At 38.2% G+C, this 24,612-nt stretch overlaps 1 protein-coding gene across 1 annotated transcript in view; it reads right to left on the bottom strand.

Annotated features, from left to right (window-relative positions):
• The window catches only part of SPOCK1 (SPARC (osteonectin), cwcv and kazal like domains proteoglycan 1), a 255,375-nt gene that overhangs the window by 169,128 nt on the left and 61,635 nt on the right, over positions 1-24,612 (bottom strand). Inside the window, exon 2 of the mRNA XM_042826651.1 lies at positions 1,464-1,509. Coding sequence (XP_042682585.1) covers positions 1,464-1,509 — 46 coding nt within the window. The remainder of the gene's footprint in view (positions 1-1,463; positions 1,510-24,612) is intronic.

Genomic DNA, 24,612 nt, shown 5'->3' on the forward strand with positions numbered 1-24,612 from the left:
GAAAATTCTAGGACACTGGAGTTATTAGAGGCACAATGTTCAATATTGCATGAAGGCTAGCTAAAGAAATGCAGGATCCTAAAAATGTCTTAAGGACTGGGAAAAAGCCTACCATCCACCTGTGTTCTTACAGTAATATCCTCATGTCATAAGTGTTCTCAGGTACTCAACCACATTATGGAAACTTCACTGAACATCACAAGCAGGAAAAATGAGCAACTGTCAAAAGGCAGAGAAGTGAATGACTCTGCACTTCATACAGCATGCTGTCATCTTCCATAAATCAAACAGGTGTTAATTGGTTTTACCAGACCAAAAGAAACTGTTCAAATGTTAACATTTGTCCTGGAAAAGCAAACAAAAAATAACCACAAATCACCTCACCAGAAAGCTCTATGAAGTACTGAAATGCACAAGTCACAAAGTTTCCTATTCAACTCTCTGAAGGGGCTCCAGTACAGAACTATAACCAGTGTTACAGAAATGTGACATTCATAACAAATAGCCAAGTTAAAACAACGCTGATTAAAAGAACAAAATCATTGCATGCTATTAGCTTGCACTACTTCTGTATCCAGCTACAAGAGGATGAACTGCTGGATTTCTTTGTGCATAGGTTTGTTTTGCTGTTGTCTGTTGATTTTTTACGTGGATGTGAACCACCCAATACAATCCACCATGTCCAGCAGCATCAGGGCTACTAGCATTTCAATCATGTCAATCTACAATATTTAGAATGAATGTCTTTTACCACACTGAACAGCTTGTTGCTAGCAGAGAACAGTTAGCATGAAGTTACCTGAAATATCATTTAAACTGCAAGTTAAAGTAGTTCTTCCTGGCACAGCTGTTGTTTCAATGCTACCCCGGACACAGCAATTAGAATATTTTTTATTTCTTTTGTTGACTAGTCTGGAAATTGCTGAAGCACTGCTATAACTTACCAACTCACCATGACAAAGAGAGTGCTAAATGTCATTGGCAGATTCTGAACCATTCTCTTCTCTTTTGAAAATCAGCTCTATTCACACATTACAACAGGCTTAAAGGAAGTGTCCTCTGGAGTGTTAGGAAATGCAGTAATTACATTTATGACATTTGCTTAACAAGTTTTTAACATGAAAGAATAGTTATGTGAGGATACCTGTTTCATATTGCATTTTTGACAGAGATTCATGGTTACAGAGAACCTAAGTATATAAATATCATCTGTATCATAAATATCATATGTATCATCGCTGAAAATAAGCTGGAATGGATGTGAATATAAAAAAATAGCTAAAAAATAGAGATGAGTCAAACCCTAATATATAAAACACCTCAAGCTGTGACTAAATTGGGAGTGAGATGTAAGGATGAATATAGCTCTTCACAAATGCATGGGAGAGAAGGAACAAGAAAAACAGAAGGTGTATGGGGATATAAAAAAATGACAGAAGACAACCACAAAATACTGACTTTACCTTGATCAAAAGGCTTGTTTGGATTCCAGTTTCTGACATAATCATCCTAATTGGAGAGAAAAAAAAAAAAAGAAAAAAAAAAGGAAAATCAGGAAATACATAAATAAGTTTTTCAGTGCAATTTTACATAACCAAGTTACAAACGAATCAGCTCAGCTCATCTTTTGGTTATAATGTACTCAGCCCAAATCAGATGAAACTATCAATAGGTTATGCTCTAAAGTGTAGCAAATGCAAGCTAGAAATTAAAGGATAAAAACTCCTTTGCATTCAGTACATCAAATCTTCCAACTATTTTTCAAAATATGGCCTTAATTACATGCTTCCTGACAACTGTGTTATTTCACATCAGCCAGCGACTTTTGATAATAAAGATAATGTGACGTGATGCATGCCAAGACAGTGTTGTAAAAGACCAGCATAGAAGATTCTGAAATGCACATATTCATTTGGACAGACATAAATCTCACCACTGTGAATGTTCAGATATACAGCAGTGATATCAGGAGCACTACACTTTAATTACAGTAACGTCCAGGAACATTTGCAGTGAATGCTTTTGTAAATTTTATCTCTTAGGACTCCTTAAATCACATGTGAAGATATGATTGCACAATGAGTCTTAGGGTTCTGTTTTACATAATTCAGACTGTACTGTAAAACCAAGAAGGTAGGAACTCTGGGGCTATCGGTCAAATGGTTATTGTTGCAAACGAGGGCTTTTCTTCCAATCTTTCTACAGGCCCTTCTGTGTGTCTAATTAATTTGCACTCTATGTACTGAGCAAATATTTACTGAAAAGAGTTTCACTCACTTCAGAGTGCCACCAACCACATCTCTGAAGAACTGGGACTCAAGCCCAACTGCAATATCCATTTTACTCATAGTATTCAGCATATTCTGTATATCTCACTTGTGTCCTCTGTAAGAGGAAGGGATAACAACAGAATAACATATCTGAAGTGAGGAAGCATGGAACATTTCTATAACGCCGTTATATTTTTCTGCATATTAATCTTTATTTCCTTTTTAATACTTCCAATGTTCTACAGTCATTTCTTGAGGGCTGCCACTGAAGAGATGTCTTTACCAATTAGAATGACATTTTGATTTCTTTTTCCTGCCAAGAGGGTAACTGAAAACCCATCAATGCGAGTAAGATACCTAAATTATTTCTTCCATAGAGCTTTGCTTACCATTTATCTCCAGTTAACTGAACTTCACATGCTCCCTTGCTAAGCTATCAACCCAGCTTGGAACAATTTGGAGATTAGAAGTCACTTTGCCTTGCTTTCTGGGTTCACAACAGCCCACAGAGCTGCTGCAAGCAGAGCAGGATGCCCTTCCTGAATGCTGTGCCTTCTGGCAGTGCATTCCCTGGTGAGGGCTGTGGCTGGGAAGCAGAAACACAGCTGGAGAACTGCAGACTGCTGTCCTGCACCTCTGGGGGCAGGAAATGGGAAATGCCCTCTGTAATGAGGGGACTGGCTGCAATTCAGGATGATTATCACAAGGATACGTTTTCCTTTCTCAAAGTATATTTATGCACAACGTCTGTGTTGACTTCGTGGACTGGGTCGATATTGCACAGTAACAATAAAGATTATTTTTCATAGCTCATTGTGATACAGTGCTTTGTAATTGGTTACGATGCACTGCTACATTCACTGAGCATTAATAACTTTTCTGAATCAGGTTATGTTTTTGTTAGACTTTTGAGCAGAACATTTTTTTTTTTTCAGGACACACATTTATTTATTAATTCCCTGTTTACAATTTCTCTTCTAGGTGTTGCTTTGCTGCTTGGTTTTCAGCATCAGAAACTGTTGAATAATTCAAATCCCAAGAAAGATTCCTTTTACTGTTGGCACATGGAGCCAGTTTTGAAATAAGCTTTGGAAAGGAAGTTTATCTCACTTTCAGTTTCAAAGAAGTATTTTATAGAAAAAGCACCTTGCTCAAAAAAAAAAAAAAAAAAAGAAAAAACAAACCACCAAAAAACCAACCTACAAAGCACCTATCTCTGCTGTGACCCTATTCCTTCTCCTTTTCTCCTTTTGCACTTTGTTTTGAAAATTAAAGCTGTATTTATTTTGGAATATGCCTGTAACTATGGGATTTTAATGTTGGGATACACATGAGAAAAGATATGGGGGAAAAAAATCCACAAAACTACAGAGAATAGAGAAAATCTTTGAAATTTTACACATACAGAAGTCACTAGTATTTATAGGAGTAAATAATAACGATTCATACATTAAAGCACTTTGGCCAACTGCGCTTTAAAACAATTTGTGCCAGCAAGAAATCAGAAAATATGGCACTAGAGCTTCAGCATTGATACCAGTGAGAAAAGCAGCTGAATGTGTACAGCACTGTTAAGGTAAAATTCACCCTGAAGATATGGCTGAGCAGAAAATCTCCACCTCATTTAAACACCACCTAAAGTTCTGACTTCAAACACAGATGGGGCTTTCTGCTGGGACACTGCTGGATTTTCCACCTTTAATAGAAAGGACTTTTGTTTGCAGGAGAGACTGCTACATCCTCAAATGAATACCATCATTTCACTGTGCTTTGCTTCAACAGAAGAAAAATGCCATGGTATAGCAATATATGGTACTCTAAATATGTATGCTGTTAAATATAAGAAATAATAAATGCAAGCACCTTGATTAAAGAGTTTAACATTGCTATTAAATAAAAAGCCATAATGCAAAATGTGACTACACAGATCTGTCTTGGAACTTTCTACTCGGAGAGGTATCAATGTGCTTAAAACACCTTATATCTGCTGTAACATACAAAACTACTCTCTTGGTTTAATATTAACATGTTAATAAACCATTATTAACATATTAATAAGTAGCATGTATTAATAAGGTTCTGTTCAGAACTATTAATAGTTGGCAATCGGAGTTTAAAGTGTACTATGCATTGTGATATTTTTAAAATACTGATATTTACAAGTTAAAAGTGGAAACCTACCTCAACTTCCTGAAAACGCAAGCATTACAAATGAGAGAAGAAAGAAAGAAATAAATTAAACAATAGAAAGATATGACATTCACTAATTTTATCCTGAACACCCTGTAAAGTGTGAAATCCCTTGTTTCAGACGACCTCAGCCTTCACATGAAATCCTTTTCTTTCTTCTCTGCCCTTCCCACCTTGGCTGTCACGGCTCAGTTTGCAGCTGCTGTGCTATTAGCCAAATGCTGCTCTATTAGCATGTTTGTCTCCTACAAAACACCAAGAAAGGCACTTTTGGCTGACAAAAGCACCAGCAGGTGTATTCCCTCATATTCATCTGTTACATACCTGCTATAGGAGAGATTTTTTTTTTCCCTATAGCTGACTTTAAAGGCTATTCGATGGAATGGGAAGGCAAAAGTAGGCACGGATCCATTTCAGTACAAGTAACAGCAACTGACAAGTATTTCTGATGAACAAATATTCCAAAATATCTCTCTCCTTGCACAGAATTCACACTTTGAGGGTTTTGCTTATGGTTCAGTGACTGTATATGACTAAATAAATCCTTTAATTAGCTGAAGGGACTCTGCACACCTAAATTCATGCATGAGAAGAGACGAATTGATATTGCAAACCCAGTCCGGATCTGACTGCCTTGGCTCAGCCCAGCTTTATAGAAATGTGATATATTAACATGGCCTCTGTAGACACCTGAAAATAAATGTGAACCACAAACTCCAGAATTTTCTCATCCCTCTCACAGACACAGATAAACTGAAGGGTGCAGTGAAGGAGCTTTGCTGCAAGTCCTGTGTCCCTGACGGCCCCAGTTTCACATCAGAGATAAACACTCAGCATAGCATCACCTTTTGTCAAACTAGTCCCAACCATCAATTCGTGAGCAAATGTTGAGTTCTATTTCACTCCCACTGCGTGCAGGATGAGGCCTTTGGCCTTTCTGCCACTTTGTAAGAAGTTTACTGGTCCACTGGCTGCCTAGGACTGACACTGACCTGAGGCAGCAATGCAGATAACCCGAGCTGATACACAGACAATAACTCATTAGTTGCTGGTCGGCTTTAGGCATTCCCTGATCTGATTCCCATCACAAGACATGGGACAGGAGCTGTTTTTTCAGTTCTGAATCTATTAATCAATTAGCACTGCAGAGCCCTATTTCAGGAGTTGACTCTCAGAAAAATTAACAAAGAAATAAGTTATAATCATAGGAAATGAAAAATTTGTAAGAAAACAAATACAGATTGATAGATTCAGATCTGGTTCTTTATTACATTATCCCTACTTTGATTTGCACAATCATAAGATGAGATAAAACTTGTTTTTCAGTCATTTAAAACCTTTTTACTGTAGTTTGTGCAATAAATTATTGTTTCCTAACAAGACAAAAATATTCTTTTATTATTCAGTACTTAGCTGTCAAATCCATCCAACTTCAACTGATACGCCATCAAAAAAAGTAAATCAAGATAATCATCATACGTTAAACTAAGCATGCAGAGGACGTATTAAAAAGCACTACTTTAATGCTCACAAAATCTTCCGTGCTGTCAGGCCTCATTGCTTTACACAACATCCCAAAGATATCATCAGAGATTTATACACACTTTTATGACGATTTCATCCAAGGACACAGAATATATGGGTGAATTCAGCCTTGGGGTGCCAGTTACATTTTAAACGGGCTGAATTTAAGAGTTCTTTCTCCTTTATATTGAGATAATTATTTTCAGTCAGAAAATATATAATGACGTCAAGAAAGACCAAACATACGTGGCAAAATTAATGCATCCCATTGGTAAAAAGGAAAAAAAGGTGGTATGGAAATCATTTGCTTAAGTATTTCCAGTGTTATTCCCACCAAACCTTTTCCACTGTCACTTTTTGGTTTAGTTATTACCAAACACTTGATATTTTGGATGAGTTAATGAAGCACGGTTAATTTAACACAGAGGCACACTATACTTACTTTATTCACTTGTCTAAAAGAACCTCTTACAAGATGCTCTTGTTTATAAATAGAAGCCAACATTAGCTAAATGGGTGCATAAATATTTATATTTCACCACTTTAATTAAACTTATATTTACAAATCAAGTAGAAATGAAATGCCAGCTGAAAAACCTTCACAGCAAATCCCCCTCAGTTTGTACATTTCAGAGTGAGCTGGGTTCAGTTTGCTTGCCCAAGGCCTGGGAAGATCACCTTGACCTGAAGGAAGCACAGCCAAAGTGAAACCACCATCATGGATCCTGCCAGAGAAACCTGATGTACAAAAAACCATAACCCCAAGTTCTGACAGATAGCCCTGTGGAGGTAATCTTCATTTCCAGCTCCTCCCAACCAACAAGAGCTTACGTTTCTAAGTATCTCCAGAAGGGACATTTATTAACGTTGCTTTGCAGCCTGCTTAGTATTTTCCTCTTCCATTCTCCATCTATGATTAAACCTTTTACCCTCATAAAGACCAGCTGGGAAAAGTGGTAATTACCAGCTCATTCCTTTTTTAAAATTAGCTCCAGAAAGATGCAGCTGCATTTTCTGCCTTGTACCTTGCGGTACAGAAGATCATTCCGACACTGAGCAGAGTGAAAGCACCAGCTGCTGCTTGCTAAGTCAACCCAGCCTGTATCATAAACATCTCCCCAAGGCCTATTGTCTGTTTTAGGCAAATAGTTTGTGTCAACTTATTACACGTTTAGTTATTTAAGAGGAAGATAAAGTATCTGACCCACCCAGTACATCAGTGAATAAAGACTGCCCAACAGCATCTAGCGCCCAGAGCCTGCATTAGTGTCAAGAGCTGACTCCTAAGCACAGCAGGACACCTCTGGCAGCCTGTGAGCTCTTCCTTTTGTGTCTCTCCTGGGAAAATGCACCCAATCAGGATGTTTTTTCTTAGTGAAATAGTAGTGGATATTTCATTTTGACTTGGTAAGGAATAGCCCTAAAAAGTTTACTGATAGATTTCCTAGGAAGGCCTGAAGTGTTGGGGTTTACACTGGTGAAAACAAAAGAAATCTTCCCAGATTGTGCCTGGACACCTTAACACATGATGTGAAAGGACTGAGGATGTCAGAACATTTCTAGAGTACTGTAGCTAAGTCATCAACAAAAATAAAATTACATGCTTTAGCAAGAAAGCAAGGGTGGTTTAAGGAGATCACATTGGGCTTATGTATTATGCTAAATACATTAATATTGATTTATTAATAACAATATTAAATATATAAATACATATCCAAATAAATCCTTAGTATAGAAAAGATCCTTGACCAGATATTACACTCTTATATGTTTCATTCTCAACACATGTGATTTTTATTAAGCTACCAGTCGTGCAGAAATTGCTTCTGATTATTAGCATGACCCTAAAAGTTACATTTTTCTTTCTAAATCAATATGACTTTTTTTTTTTTTTTTTTTTAATACTCTGTATCAGGAAACAAGATTTACCACTCCTGTTCTACTGCAGGATGTTGCCAGCAGCTTTCATAGGCCAAAATTTCAAAAATTAAAAAAAAGTTGAAAATAATTTACAAACAAATTACCATTAAGTCAATGTCAGCATGACTAATTTTTTAGAACTCAACCTTGTGGCCTTTTATCTAGAGATCTTCCAGCTGCTCATCTCTTTTTTCTTTCCTACCCTTTTTTTGTTTCTTTCTTTCAAAAGACAGATATAGTAAGAATTAAAAATATCTCTTTTTTTAAACAAAATCACTCTTGTTTATCCGTAAGAGTGAAGCCAAAGGCTATGTCTGCAATGACGAGGGCAAACAGATGCTCATCTACTCTGCTTGTGCTTCAAGCAGGATGAATGAAGGCCAGCTGTGAGCCAGAAGCTCTATTGCTGCTTTAGCGCAGCACTGTGCCAGCACTCACAGCTGATGGTTGGAACAATCACCCAACTGTCTGCTCCAGCTTGTGCTGAAATACCTAAAACTGAAAACATTGCCTTGGTTTGATTATTCTTTGCTGGTCCTTTAATAGTCTAACTTTAGAAATACATTATCACTTCTTGCCTGAACTCTTCCTCTCATTAGCATGTGTTAAAAAGCCTCTTTTCCCTGTCTAAAGTTAAATAATTTTTAACAACCTTACTTTCATCAAGCTTCTCACACTTCTACACGTCCCGCAGACATACCAGCTTATTCTCCAAGCCATAAAGAGAAAACCCAGGAGTCCTCACAGATCCCTTGCTCTGCCACAGATACAACTCCAAGATAAGACTGAGAAGTAGAACATTTATTTGCACTTTCTGTTGCAAATTCACAATAGATATCCCCTACACGTAGTGCCTCAGCCACACAGAGCCATCTTAGAGGCACAGCAGAGTCCTGTTCAATGCTTTCTCCAGCCCCAAGCTCCCTTTCCCTGACCTTAGTGAAGGGTCTCCAATCTGGCTATCTGCAGAAACAGCAAGGGGAGGGAGGAACTACGGCTGGAGGGAAGACAGGCTGACTTCTAACAGGGCCTGAGGATAAGAGGTCATGTAGTGATGATTTAGCATCTCAACTGAAACAATTTCCTCAGGCAATCAGATCTCCTGGCAATCTGTGGGGAAGCTCAATATAAACTGACTACATAAATTAGTAAGGCCTTATTCCCTTCAACAATTGGTTCCACATGCTGGAGAGCTTCCTTGGTTGCCCCTTGATGCCTGCTGCATGTGCATGCAAACCTCTATTTAACCATAACTCCATATCCACCCCTGACAACAAACACATTTAACTCAGTTTCTGAGCACCCGTCAGGGCTCCCACTGCTACAGAGTAACCTACATTTAAAATCACTTACTCAGAAACAGGGATGTGTGGGAAGGACTGCGTAGGTGGCACACAGCAGGCAAGTGAAAAAAAGAGGCTAGCAGCAGAACTCTGGGACTAGGAGGAGTGATGTATCACAGGGTGCCAAGGCAGCAAGAGATTCAAATTGGGGCAGCTGGGTGCGAGCTCATCACCAGAGAGCTCCTAGCAAGAGAGCCAAGCCCAGCACAGAGCCAGAGGGCAGAAAAGCTGAGTGTTCTCATAGGAGGCCAGAGAACATATGTTGGTAAAATAAACTTGAGAGGTCCACCTGTTAAAACATTTCTTAGCTTGTATTATCTGCCTTGGAATTTATGTAATGCAGTTAGAAAACGAGTCTGCCATAGAACACATATCAATGAAGTCAGACTTGTCAGAAGACAGAAGGAACACAGTCAAGACCAATGAGGTTTTTACTCCTTTGAAAATACACACATCCTCTTTGCTATGAGCTCTGTGCAGGTCCTCGCAGTTTGACCTGTGAGGAACCACTTAAATTGTGCAGCTTCTTCAGCACAGAGAAAGGGAGTCATTAACTCCCACTTTCACAGACAGCAGCACCCAGCTCAGCAGGAAGCAAGGAGCAGAACCACAGGCTGCAGAAGTAATTCCTTTTCCTTCCAGGTAAAACTCCTTAAAGGAGCTTCATTTCTCTTTCGTGAACTACCACTGTGCGTGAATTAGCAATGGGGCAGACATGCTAAGTCACTGCATCTAGTGATCCTCGTATGGTTCCAACAAATACACACAAAAACTACAAATGCCCGCTGTGTGAGGTCGATATAGATCTTCATTCATTTATACAAGTCAAAATCCTGACCCCAGCATTATTTTCTCACCTCATTTGTTTGCTTTCCACTAACCAAAGCTATTGTGCTCTATGTTGAGCTGTTGCCTGTGAATGAGATTTAAGAATGATCCCCCACCAATCCTCCACATAAAGATACTGCTAATAAATCATACCCTCAATGGGTGTAATATTTAAAACATCCATTTGGAAGGAAAGCTACTAAACTCTTTCTGCATCTGGATTTTCATTCAGACTCAAATTACATACTTAGAAAGCAATTGTTTTCAGGCAGCTTGCAAACCAAGCACATTAAGCTTGAAGGTTATAAAGCCATTGGCAATGTTACTTCACTTTCAGTATCTGTGCTGCTTTGAGAGTACATTTAGAGAAGCTGTTTGTGATAGATTCACTGGGCCTTTTTTAGCTGAACATTTGGGGTTAGTATCTGGATAATAATGTTCTCATAAAGACACCCTAACACTATCACTTCTTTCACAGTGGTATCCGCTGCTTTACAGTGATTAGCAATTTGCATAATGGTTAAATACATTTATTCCTTGTTTTATTTTACAAAGTCTTCGGAGATCTGTTGAATCATGTGATCTTATTTTTTTATTTCAATGCCCTAAATATAGGAATAAACTCAGTATGTGATGAAATGATAATTCTTTTGAAATCAAAGTCAGGAAAGTTATGAATAAAATTGTAATAATATTCCACGCAGATGTACAAATCCCAGTGGCTAAAACATACAAGGAAACAACAGCAGTTGAACAAAATCTACTCATCTAACTTTGCTACTCAGTGGTACAATTTTCTGAGATGTAAAGAGATAGTTAAACTAGTTATTATGTCCTTACTCTTTCAAATTGCTTCTTTAAATGCGTAACTAATGGCCATCAGGAGAATGCATGAATTATACTGAATTATGAGTAATGAACTGTCCCAGGAAGCACATATGCATTTGTTTTTATTTCATTTGTGGCCTCAAGAAAATCTAGCTCCAGGTATTTTTGAAGCTCTTTACAAGAGGTGAAATCAAACTGTTCACACTGTTGTTGAAAAGGGAAACTTTGCAGTTCTGCTTTTGGTCAGTATTTGAAATTTCTCCTATTTGGATCAGGAAAAAGCAATTACGGTCAACCAGTTACTGACTGTATGAGGATTTGTGGACATTTTCATATCAGGAATGCCATGAGCCATTACAAATTGTGTGCCTTCCATTCCAGTTCATGATTCAGTTTTGTTAACTGTCTCTGGGATTTTAGCCATTCTGCAACAACAGCAACAAAAAGACAAAACATCAAAAATCATTATCCAATCTGACAACAAGCTTTCTTTTAAGTGGTCGTTCCAGCACTTTCCATGCAATGAAGTTTTCTGTAGGAGTTGGATCTGGTTGATTCAGAAGTCCCTATTGCCTCTGTTTGTGGTATTGCCTCTGAATGTGCTTGTGTTATCTCTACCCATTTCCTAAAATATCATAGGAGGTGCAAGAATGTAGCATTTTACTGCCCATAATTCATTAATTCATTACACCAATGAAGTGAGACATGTCATGCTGCAAACTGAGAAACTAATTTATTGACTCAGAGGAAAAGTAGCAATGACAAAATGTTACCTTTAGTAAAATGATTACTAATCATCGCGTACTTGAAGCTATAATATCTTGGTGAGAATGCTTTTGTTGGAATAGTATTTGAAAAGCTGTAGCTCAAATAATCAATCAAAAAGAGTTGGAAAAGAGAAGACTAAGGAGTAAAATATTCTGGTTCTGGAAAAAGATTGCTAAATTGCAGCAAGGCTTTGGTATAATTTAAATGCTAAGACTGTTCATGCTCCATATGGATTGATCTTGTTCTGTTTCAAAGATGACAGCACCTGATCGCCTGCCCAATCTATGCGTAAGTTTTTCTTCTCAAGAAGTCCACAGAACATTGTCCAAAGCCGAATTACAATACATCTGTAACATTTTAAGCCACAAAAGTTGGAGTTGCACTTGCAATGACATGGATGATCTAGTACTTTAATTTGCACATTTCTGTTTGCTACTAAGAGTCCAAACCAATGAGTACACCATCATTACTAGATAAGGATTTTACTGCATTTGATTACTGTAAACTATCCTGGTGTCTTTCAATAATTTAACTTCATGATGTGTTCTAACCTTTCACTTTGAGATAAGCCCACTAAATTCATACCAGTACTAGTTTACTACTAATTTACACTAAATACATACCAATACTCCAAGCATTATGACAGCTATACTCAATTTCTATTTCCATTTTACTTCACAATAATTACAAGCAAGAGTGAACAGAAAGATTCAAAATGTGTGATATGACTGCAGAAACTTTGGCCATTTTGTTTATGCTTTCAGTGGTTCTCAATTCATCATTTAAGGTTTTCAATTGTTTGCATAAGAAATTTCACTCGGTGCAACCCCTGGAAGCAATATTCAGTATGAACACAATCAAAAATTGGCACATTTAGAGCTGCTGAGAAAAAGACAAAGTAAATATATGAAATACATATTAAGTTTTCATAGCTCTAAGCATGGTGATGAAGCAACTGTCAAGTAAAGATTTGGGAAATTAAGAAAACGAAGCGAGTGTTCATCTTTTAACCTACCAACTAACCTACCTTGGCTTCTTGGACCAAGGAAGGACATCCTGTAGGGAGATATAATGCACTCTCGAACTTGCCAGAGCATGCACATCTGTGCTTTGGTGATAAAAGGTCAATATATATTGTGGCATGGCACAGAATGAACAATGACATGAGAAAGTAAGAGGTAGCAAAACATTATTTTGCAATCTCAGAAACCTTCTAACCAAGCAGCCATGGCTCAAGAGAATATGTAGTTTCCAGATATCAAAAAAAGGTTTTTTGAACTGTTCTGCTGTAAGCAGAAGTATGTTCCCCATCTCTAGACATTACCGTTGCTCACTCCGAAAGGCATTATGTCATGAAATGTGTCAAAAGCAAACCAAATAGGCATATTGATAAAGAACAGTACCTGAAAAAGCAGCATTTAGAAACATCTGAAGAGTACTGAAGATCTTAAGACTTCTTAAGTCACAGCAGAACATCTGAATTTCTATTAGCTGTAATTTTACACCTGAGGTCTAATACAACTACTTGTATAATTCTGCCAACTGAGAAAATAGTTCTGATGTGCTGTGCAACTAATCTACAAACCTTAGAGATCTGCAATCAGAGGAAATGTATATATTAAAGAACAGCCACAGAATTATTAACTAAATGTGCAGAGGAGTCAAGAAACATCCTCTAATTGGACGCCCCATGATCCAAAAGACAGGTTCTATTAAAGTAAGTAAATTTCAACATTTACCTCATTTAAAATTTTATTTTTATTAAAAATAATTTTATTCTTCTGTTTTCTGTTAACAGACACTTTAAACTGACTTCTTTCCTGGTTCCATGCACTGTACTATGGGAAGTTTTGAGGCAGATATTTCACAGCTAATCTAACCAGCTGTAGCTTCTGAAACTAAAAAATATCTGTTTCTTTCTCTCTTTAGTGTCTGAATTAATAAACACATGCATTAAGTTAGAGCATAAGCAAAAAGGTTCTTCACCAGAGGGTGGTTGGGCACTGGAACAGAATGCCCAGGGCAGCGGTCATGGCCCGAAGCTGCTGGAGTTCAAGGAGCATTTGGACAATGACATAGGGTTTTAATTTTGGATGGCCCTGTGTGGAGCCAGGAGCTGGAATAATGGTACTTGTGGATCCCTTCCAGCTCAGGGATTTCTGTGATTGTATGATTAAGTGCTCTTCATAAACAGTTTTTCACACTGCTAAGCCAAAGCCTCAACTTTATTCATGTGTCACGAGAAGCAGCATGCTCTGAAAACCTCCAGGAAAGCTGTTTTCCTTGTAAAATATTAATGCAGATTGATTTAGTAAATACCATTATTCACTCATAGTAAGACCAGAGATTTTGAGTAACACTTCTTCTTGTTTCAATATATGTAAAAATGTGATGCAAGACTTCATCCTAACATTTCAGAAATATTTGCTATTGGAGATTGATTGACATAGACTCGCTATTATCTTTACATAGCTCAAACACCATAATTTCTCAACTTGTTAGAAATCACAGTTAAATTTTCTGCTCCTGCTCAAGGCAGAATTCTCTGCTGTTGTGACTCAGGAAGGAGATTTCCTTAATTGCAGTTGGGGCTGGGAAATCAGGAGGTTGGTTCTTCTGGTTGTGTAAGTCAGGATGAGTGGGACTCAAACAGTGTTGAAAAATCCTAATAGGCATCAACATCTTAAAAATTTGTCCACAAAAATATGATTTAAGACAGCTAATTAAAACATAGGATTTCCTGCACTGAAGCTAATTCTTAGCGGTTGTGCATTAAGGTCACTCCAATTGTTCACCCCATTATCTAAGAAAACAAGCTTAAGATTTGTTAAATGTGTTATAAGCTAACCATGAAATGTAAGCAGTAATCACGTGTTAACAGGGAAACACAACACTGAAATATTTACCATTGCTACGGAAAAAAACAATAACTCCAATAACTGGGGATTTGCCTGGCCCTAATTCAATTAAAGAAAGTCAGGAATGTGAATGCTCAGCTGCAGTAACGTTCATTTAGATTATTACCTTGCTTTGGCATTGTGATTTCTAAAACTGTATCTTGGCAGATTCCAGGAACACTGTCAAGCTATTTGTCAGTTCAGTCAAAGATATTATGAGCTGCCAGAATATTTGAACGGAGGCAAACTCATTTTCACAGAAGTATTTTGAGAAGTGTTTGCAAGGGAAATTGCAACTTGAAATCAAGAGAGAAAAGTACAACCTAATGAAAATACTCCAGAGAATTTTAATACTAGCTTGAGGACAGATAAAATATGCTTTCAGTAAGACTTTCCTATGTGTCCTAGTTTGTCTAGTCTTCAGAAGGTACGGTTAGCCACACAGAGGCACTAACACTGCCACAGTTTTACACTGGGTGTTTGGAAGGAAACAGTCCTCTCTGCCAGTCTGGTTCTGCACGCACTCATTCTCATGTTAGAGCCTTGAAATCAGTTAGCAAAATAGAAATGATGTTACAATGTACTGTTTCCTAACAGTGAACTGAGAACATCCAAAGGCTGAAAAGCAAAGCAGCATGCGACAGGGGAAGGATTACACCCTTCCTCAGCTGTGATTTGCACAAGCAGGTTTACAGATGTATGTTCTGGAAGGAAAGAACACATACTAATCCTCCTGCAGCACAGATTCAGACATCAACGTCAATAAGCAGCACGGTGCCTTAGGAGAGGATTTGCAGAATGAAATCATTTGTGCTGAGGATCCAACATCTGCTTTACACGTGAAGTCTGTGCTTTGCCTCAGACTAGCTCCAGTCTGATCCACTGAACTCATCTCTTGATCAGCAGGTATGTGTATCTCAAAGCAAGTTTGTTTCTTCCTTTTGTTCAAAACAATCCCATTTTACACACACTGCAATGAGAACAACAATGCAGCAACTAGAGGCAGCTGGGAAACTTGTTTCCAAAGCATAATTTGATGCTAATAAGGACATGCCCTGCATGCTATTTTTAAGACCTTTGACAATCAAAATACATCCTGATTAAATACTGGATGGTTGAGTGCTCCAGATCGTATGAACTGGACTGTAGTCTGAGCATTATCACTAACTGAAGAGAAAATGATGCAAAGCACTGATGCTGTGTGAGTTTAATCCAGAAAATGAAGTGTAACAATAGCAAGAAGGGAAGCAAAGACCTCACAAAACAGCTGTCAACATACAGCTACCCAGACTTTAAAAATCATTATTTTCCTTATAGCAGACCCACCTCAGAGATTACATCTGTGGTAATCACCTCTGAGAAGGACTGGTAGATCCTGAGATTTGCTGGGAACTATCATACATCTGTAACCATCTTTTCAAAAATCAAGATTTATTGATTGTGACAACAGCCAGGAAGAACTGGAAGAGAATGCTGAGTCTCATATCTGCTCAGAAGGATGAACAAATACACACATTGCACCAACATCCCTGCACAATGCAGCACTGCTTTATTTAGCTGTTACATCCACTGCACTCCTCTTTTCCCTATCTCTACAAATAGTTGAAAAATATAGCCTTTCATTTTTGGAAAACAACAACAACAACCAGTATGTCAGTATACACGGGTATATCACATAACTGTTCTTACCATTCCCTGTGATCCTCTGTCACTACAAGGTGTGACCCCACAGAGGACTCCCCTGGCCTACCACATCTGTGCAGTTATTTCTAATTGCAGCCTTTTCCCTCTATTCAAAATTGCCTCTTGGTTCACAGCTTATTGCATGTAGTTCTGCACTGTTAATGTAAAATTCCTGTCTCAGAAAATCATCAAAATCTCCAAATAAAGTCCCTGCCAAAGGCAAAAAGTCATTATCCGTAAGTTTTCATAATTCTGGTTTTTAAGACCTTCAGCATCTTCTGAGAGCTTCTTTGAATTTACCGTTCTCCTCCTGAAGGTTTGTACTGCCATTAAAGAGAACTGCACAATTACCTGTATACCTCTTATTTCTTCCTGAAAGGTTCAGTGGTTCTACATTTTACAAACACTGTAAAAGATTTCTCTCTGATTGCTGACAACTCCAGCAGCAGAATGAGTGTTTATGGCAGACTGTTAGCGGTTGCTTTTGTTCTGTGCCTGTTACTTCAACTTCAGTATGCAGATCCCTCAAGGATTTCTCATTACCTATGCTTGGCTTTGTGGTTTTGTATTCAAACTAAAATATCCTCTGTTCTCACTAGCTAAATTTCTTTGCACTTCATACTGGCTTTCACCCACAATAATTTGTTTCTTCTTTCTTTCTTTCATTCTTTTTTTTTTTTAAGTAGAATTAGTATTTTCAGCATCATTTTCAGGATATGCACCCAATTTTCTTACCTCCTCTAATTATGACCGTAGCCTTGCTTTTCCACTTGCTGCAGCTGGCATTTCCAAACTGTTCTATGACTTACTCTCTTCTACTCTGGCATTTTTTCAACTTATTTTAGGAAAAATTCTGCTTTCTATTTGACTTCTGGCTGCTTTCTAGATACTGTGATTTTTCACTGTCTGTTCTGATGCATTTGATGGATTCTCAGTAGCGTTGCTGTCTCCTGTATGTCCTTGATATCTTTAATTACCCACTGTTCTTTGTTTACTTTGTACACACTAGGACACATTGTATTTTTGGTTATAATTACACAAATCTCAACTATCAGAACTAAAACGAGCAGATTTTGTATGGATGTGAAAGTGATGGAAATGAGAGAAGTAGACAGACTGAAGAATTAATTCCTAATATATTTTTACACGTGTAACAGAAATTATGCTTGAAAATATACATCACTCCCTCCTAAGCTAAAGCATGAAAGATTCCTTTCTGACTATATTGGTCATCTGCAGCAACAGTACTGCAAAAACATTGCTTTGTGATTTGCTGATGCTGTAGAGAAAATCATCAAACAGTGTTATGTCTGCTAAAGTCAGTCAATAAAGGAAAAGTTTCAAGGAATTTCCTGAAAAAGCTATTTATTATCTTGATGACAGTCAGACAGTCATCTTTTTTTGATCCTCCTGACAATTTCAAATTCTTCACACGTTTTTTTGACATTCTGATGAGTATTGATCATTTACAGCTATCAGAACCGTCAGCTAGGCGACGGATTGTCTTCTACTTTTCAAACCTAGAAAATCTTAGACTGATCATAAAACAAATCCAAACCAAACTGTTTATCTGCTTGAGGACTTCGTCATCCAGTAGTTTCATGGAAACAGAACTTGTATTAAATTAAGAAGGTGTGGTGGTCACTACAGTGTGAGGAGGCAGAGAGCAGGCTGGTCGGTATCAGGGTCAAGAGTGGGGCTGGGAATGTGGGGCAGGAATAGATCAGTATAGGACTGAGAGTAAAATACTACAGATAAAATTACGTGGGAAGGCAAAAAGTGTTGAGGGCTCAAGGTTGTTGAAACGTCAAATGTGTCAAGATGCTTCAAGGCAGAAGGCAGAAAGCAGGTGAGATGTAAAGATATGCACGCATAGCTCACGGCTGATGTCAGGGCAGGACTCCCAGACAAGCAGAACTGGGCTCTGCTGGCCTTAGCAGCAAGCTAAGCAGAGGGACTGATGAAAATAGTGAAGGAGAAAGTTCTCCAATCCTCTACTCAAAATTTCTGGCCATATATTTTTATGGGCTGATTACTGTGCTGTGAGCAAGCCCATAAACTGCTGACAATTTGACACTTATTTGCCCATAGATGGAACAGTAAACTTTGAAGAAAGGTGACTTTGTTGAAGTAGAAATTGATAATTTTGCCCAAGAGGCAGCAGCTTGCCTTTGCCTATTATCTGTCTCATCTATGCGTTCTGTGCTTTGCTCTCTGCTGGCCTGCTCTGTTCTACTGAGCAGACCAAATTCCTCTTTCCTGGGAGAACAAAGTTTCTTTGCTTCAGGCTGTCACTTTCTCTGACTCTCTCCCAATTATTTAAAAACATCTCTTCCTTTTGCAGTGCTTGCAATGGGAAACAGTCACTCAGGAGAAGCTTGTCCCTACAAAAATAACCCATTCAAGTTTCAGCAGCTAAGATGGTTGAATTAAAATGCTGGTAAACCATAACACACAGCACTCCTTGGATCCCAGAGAGGTTCCTTCCTTTTCGATACATCAAAGGTCAAAATTTGCTTGGGTCTTTGGAGCAGAGCTGCCACCTCCGAGCAGTGAGCTACTGCATGTATCTGTTCAGCTCAGAAGACTGATAGCTAAAATATTGTTTTTATTAACACCATATATATTCACCTGGCTGTCACAGAGTTTCCTTTGCTCTTCTGGAACGCATAGCAAAAAGCTTGAGATGGAAGTGGGAAGGAGCAAGGCTGGATATACGCGCAACAAGAATATGCTTCCAAAGCAAGAATCAGTCTATGCCGTCTGTCTTATATATCAACATTATTCATTTATAAGTTCATCAGTTAAAATGCACAGTTTTACTTCATTTTCCTTTTCAAATGTGAGCTACGCTTTTGTATGCTAACCAAGCTCTTAACATTTTTCCAGTGGGTAAGAAAAACACTGTCGTAAACAACCAATGCACCCACCATAGCAGATTGGCATGATGATCAGTTCTGCACTTCAAAGTGGTTTGAAAATGAAGAAAACAATGATGTAAGGCAAGTATGATTACATTAGGTAAAATCCGCAGGTTCCAATAGGAAATTTCTGCCCTAACTATTTTTTGTCTTTAAAATACAACCTGAAAGCAGCAGAATACATTGCTTCCCTATAAAAACCTCTGAGGCTTTTTATATGCATGTATCCTCAGGAGTCGGTTACTCAGGTAATAAGGCTCTGCCTGCCTGAGTTTCAAACAGCCTTCCTGCTCCAGCAGCCCAGTGCTCTCCTGCCCAGCACAGCGCTCCACCGGGATGGCTCTGATTAGCTGTGCCCTGCTGCTGCAGTAAAATGCTGCGGAATGGCTGATGGATACGTACGGGGTGGGAATGAAGGCTGCTTCCGCAGCCATCCATAAACTCAACTCATTTGAATTGCTAGCTGTCTCCTACCTGAGAGCAGCACCAAAGTAAGGAAAAAAAAAAAAAAAAATTGGGGAAAAAAAAAGGAAAAAAGCGTTTTTAGAGATAAGCTTGGCTTTATGATCTGGCACGGCAAGGCAAATGACTGGATCCTAACACAAACCTGGATATTGCATCCAATACCAAAGTGTACAATTCACAATGTGCGTACACACAAAAGCACACATACACAAAATGACAGCATCAGGTTTTCTTTCCTCCGGAGCATACATTCTTCATCAGAAAACTCAGATACAATTTTCTGATGCCGGCTATCCTACCATGAGCATGAAAAGAGAATTTGCTTAAAGTAAATATACCAGAACAGGCAACACTGAATATATTGCACTGCAGAGTTCAAACAGAAGCTAATGGCTCCTGTAGAACAGATTTGCTGAAATTCTGACAGCCTGGTAAGGTGACCAAACCTTGGCTGCATGCAATTTGAGATTGCTTCTACCAACTGAAAATCAGACACTGAGACGTCTGAGTCCACCACAAAGTGATGCAAAAACATTTCTCTGTGACATCTTTAGGATAAAGAAAAAGAAATCTATGTTTAAATCTGAATCTCCCAAGTGTTACACTCAGTTTTTATTATTATTATTTTTTAATTCCATATCAAATACAGAGCTATTCTTTCAATAATTTCAATAACATGCATTCTAACAAAACAAAGCTTCATGGGGTTCTGAGAACCTAGTCCACAATCACAAGAAATAAAAACAAGTCAGATAGCACTGACCTCATTTCAAATCAAGTCACAGCTGTGTTCATCCATTGTGATCACTGAACATAACTTTTGAACGACAAGCAGTGAAGAATTAAGAGTGGTTTTAATCAGATCCAGCCTACCCTAAGTTTAAAGAATGGAGACAATTTAATAAAGTCAAACTCAAAACCAGACACAACTTGAACCACATGAAAATGTCTTGAAAGCTGAAATATGATCTTAGGAAACAAAGCAGCTGCACGAGCCAAAATATAAAGCTATAGGGTTAAAGTGAAAAAACCTACTACTCATGCAGTATAAAAAAAAGTAATTATCACAGCAGTCACACAGACTGATAAATTAGGTTTTTTAGAGAAGTGTCTCTTCTTGAACTGACTTAAAGAACCTCCATTCCTTGGAGGATCCCCAATTGCTTGCAATATAAAGAAACAAATACATAATGATTTCAGAAAAGATGAAGAACTCAGCTCCACTTGTCAAAGGTGTATGCAGGAAATCAGACTGAAGTATTATAACTGGCTCCCATGATTGTGGAGTCTATGAGTACTGAAAAAGCTGGAACGTTTTTCATGAACAAAAATGGAAAAATTGACCTTTTGAAATCATTCTTAAACTGACTAGCTGCCTCATTATGCAGTAGCACTAAGGTCTGTAACTTTATCTTAAAGTTTACCTTATTATTGAAAGACTGTTATGTCACTGATGTCTTGCATATTTAAAAGAGAACGGTAACAGTTTCCCAGCAAGCAGAGCTTGGCTGAAAGATGACCATGTAATTTCAGGATTTTCAGTCCCATACTCAGAAACTGTGTACGTACTGTAGCCTGAACTTAATTAATTAATGAAGAATATCTCATTTTGGTAGAAAAATATTTGAGAGGAAGTAGCAATCTTCTCTCAGAATCTTACCACTGAGTCCACACACATTTACACTGAGTTCAATGTTAACTGATTCATCTGGCAGAAACTCTGACATATACAGCGTATTTTGGAATGGACAGAACAATCAATATTGATGTTGGCAGCTTCTCTTGAGCACAGCCATCAATATAGCACAGAAGCTGTGGAGACTTGCTAGTTTGCTACAGCCTGGCTGCTAACTGGGCGAAAGTGAGCTGTCTGCAAAAAGGTTTTCCAAATGGGTTCTGCATTCCCTCTGCAATGGTTTTCAAGCTGAGTCTTCTTCTGTTTCCCTTTTTTTTTTCTCTTACATTTCACACACATACTTATATTTTCTTGTCCCTGGTTCAAGGTGGGGGTGAGGAGAAGAGGATCATTGCTAACAGAGGCTATGATACTCGTTAACTTACGTATCATTTAACCAATTCCAACTAACCTGCACAACCAAAGGCTGCCCAGATACCCTATGTATCTTGGCTTGTGAAGCAAAATTGGAGCAGACATAGTGGACACAGAAATTTTGAGAAAAGATCAGCTGCTTCCTATAACTCATTTTAGTTTATGAAGTGAACATAAGTCTTACCTATGTACAACAGCAAAACCAATGCAGCTATTCTTACCAGAGTACCTTTGCCTTGCAGGCTTTGTGAGCTCAAGGAGTGCCCTGAGTCAACTAAAGTTCATTTCCACTCAACAGTACACTGTCTTCCCCTGTAGACAACCATGTTGTAGAAGAACAAAACACAACAGAAACCAAAGTTTCTGTTTTCTGTGGAAGCACTGTCAGACAAACACAGCAAAATTCCAATTTTCCAGAATGGGATACATCCCATTGTATGAAACACATTAATTCAGAAGCAAAAAGCAAGTTTTGCTTCAAAGCACACACTGCCCTAGCGACTCCTTATGACAAATGCTGTCACAGTACACCCAAGGCAGCAGGAAAGGGAAATCATGAATTGAAGTGTGGGAAAAACACAAAACATCATCACAATCATCCTTATTTAATTCTTGAAATTTTCTCTTAACATATAACATTGGGTTCCATGCACCCGGCGAAACAGATGATGGGACAGGTTCACCAGTTACACTCATGCTGCCTCTCAAAATGTAGAATTTGATTATTTTTTCCTGGATAATATTTAGATCAAATACGAACTGCAGAGGTTTAGCCTTGCCATTATGTAATTTGTCACCCTCTACTTCCTTTACACAGAATAAAGATGAATGCCTTCTTGACTTCCTGCTTTGTACCCTTCAGACGGACAAAACATGGGTGAACGTATTGAACACTGGAGCTGTTGTGTCTTGGTGAGGATGTGTGGATCATTTTCCCTGCTTCTTCTGATCTGCAATAGAAACCTATCACATATTAATCCTTTTTGAGCTCAATCCCAGTGTGAGGTGGGAGCTCAGAGTAATTTACTGTGCCTGCATTAGATTTTTCTTTCATCAGCCTTTTATACAGCTCACTGGAAAAAACTAATACGTATAAACTTAACAGAAATGTATTTCTGCTGAGGTTATGTTACTCAAATGTAGAAATGAATAATTAAATCTCTCTTGAATAAATATTCATTGTATAATAAATCCTAAGCACGTCCACGCCATAAATTGAACTAATTAAATTAAAGATGTTTCTTCCCTAATATAAAACAGATACACAAGCACTGAGACAGCACAGTGGAGTTCATAACACAAATGCCTATGCAGATTAGCTAAAACAGATGAACAGATTTATGGATATTAACAGTAATGAAATAGAATAACCAGGGGCTGTAACTTTTAGAACAAATCCTTCATTTTATTTATTATGCACTGTACTGAGAGCTCTGGGTGGAACAGCTGTGACTCCATATTACAATGAGAGCATTTAATTCCTTCAGAGTTGGTGGTACTTCTAAAATACTAGGAACAGGTTTACAGACATTGCAAAAGGTCAGGTTTGAAAACATTACAGGACAATATTCCAGTGAGGGAATGGCAGCCTTACGTGCTTCCTTACTGGCAAGAGCGCTCCATGTTTTCTAGGAGGGGCAATTTTACAGCACTGGAGTCTGGCAACAGTACACATCAGCTCAAAATGGGCATTCATGTTCTCTGTCATCATGGGTAATGAGGCATAGGTAGAAAGCTTTTTCTTTGCTTAAAACTGTGTCTTGGCTTATAGTGAATAATCATTCCCTATCACATAGAAAATACATAATGTAACACTCAGTATAATATTTCTTTGTACCTAAAGAGAGAGATACATCAACAAACTGTAAGTCTCACAAAGTATCAGTAAACAACATTCATTAGTTCATTAACACAAGCAAACAGCAGCTCTTTCTTATTGGGAACTGGCCAAAATAAGCACAAGATGCCGGGGAAACTGAGCCTCCATGTCTTCTCTGTAATTCTCTTCAGTGCATCATGAATCCACACACTGCTTAGAATTACATATGCATTATTACTACTCTTTGCACATTCATTTCTATTCATGCCTCAGTGCTGCAGGAAGCACATTCTGAAGGGAATGCCAGGCTCTGGGAGGTGTTACTGGGAAGGGAGTTTTGGACCTCATGATACTGCGTTGAGTGGGTAGGAAACTGACACTGCTCGCCTATGACAACTGTGGGATCAAGATAACGTGTCCAGGAAAATGAACTTTTAAAATTCTGTCAGGTTGCAGGTCATTTCTGCCTCTGAATTTTTGACAGAACTTTCTAGCTTTTTTTTTTTTTCTTTTTCTTTTTTTTTGTGCACAAAAAGGAAGTACACAAAAAACCACAAAGCCTTCAGTTTAAGCAACATCCTTAAGAATTTCAAGTGGATGGGACGACAATGACAGCTAATTTTTGTTACCAATTCCACATTGATTAGATTGTACCTCTCCAAGAGCAGTGAAAATCATGTGCTTGAAGGTAGCTCGTGATACAACATTATTCAAGCAGCAGATGTGGCTAAAAACATGGTTGGATCTGAAGATGATGACAAAGACTCATTGAAGTGGTAACAGTAGGCAAATCAGCAAAGGATCCTGCAAAGGAGTGTGTCTTATGCTGAACAGGACAGAATTAAATCTAATGGGTCTGAAAGAAATATCCCCCAGATGGCTGTATTTCAGCTGAGAGTTTCTGAAGTACTTAAGAAAGAACGAAAAACTAAATTTTGTTTTCTCAAACAAATGTTAAAACCACTATAAAGAAGGGGAGAAATGGATCTTTGTCACTGCCCATATAACATCTTGTTTCTTTTAGTGGGAAATATTGGTGATAGTTGGATGGCTGGACTGGATGATATCAGAGGTCTTCTCCAACCTTGATGATTCTATAATTTACT

Source organism: Centrocercus urophasianus, unplaced genomic scaffold (genome assembly GCF_019232065.1).
Source record: "Centrocercus urophasianus isolate 14NV4802_14NV808 unplaced genomic scaffold, USGS_Curo_1.0 seq_26, whole genome shotgun sequence".
Lineage (NCBI taxonomy): Eukaryota > Metazoa > Chordata > Aves > Galliformes > Phasianidae > Centrocercus > Centrocercus urophasianus.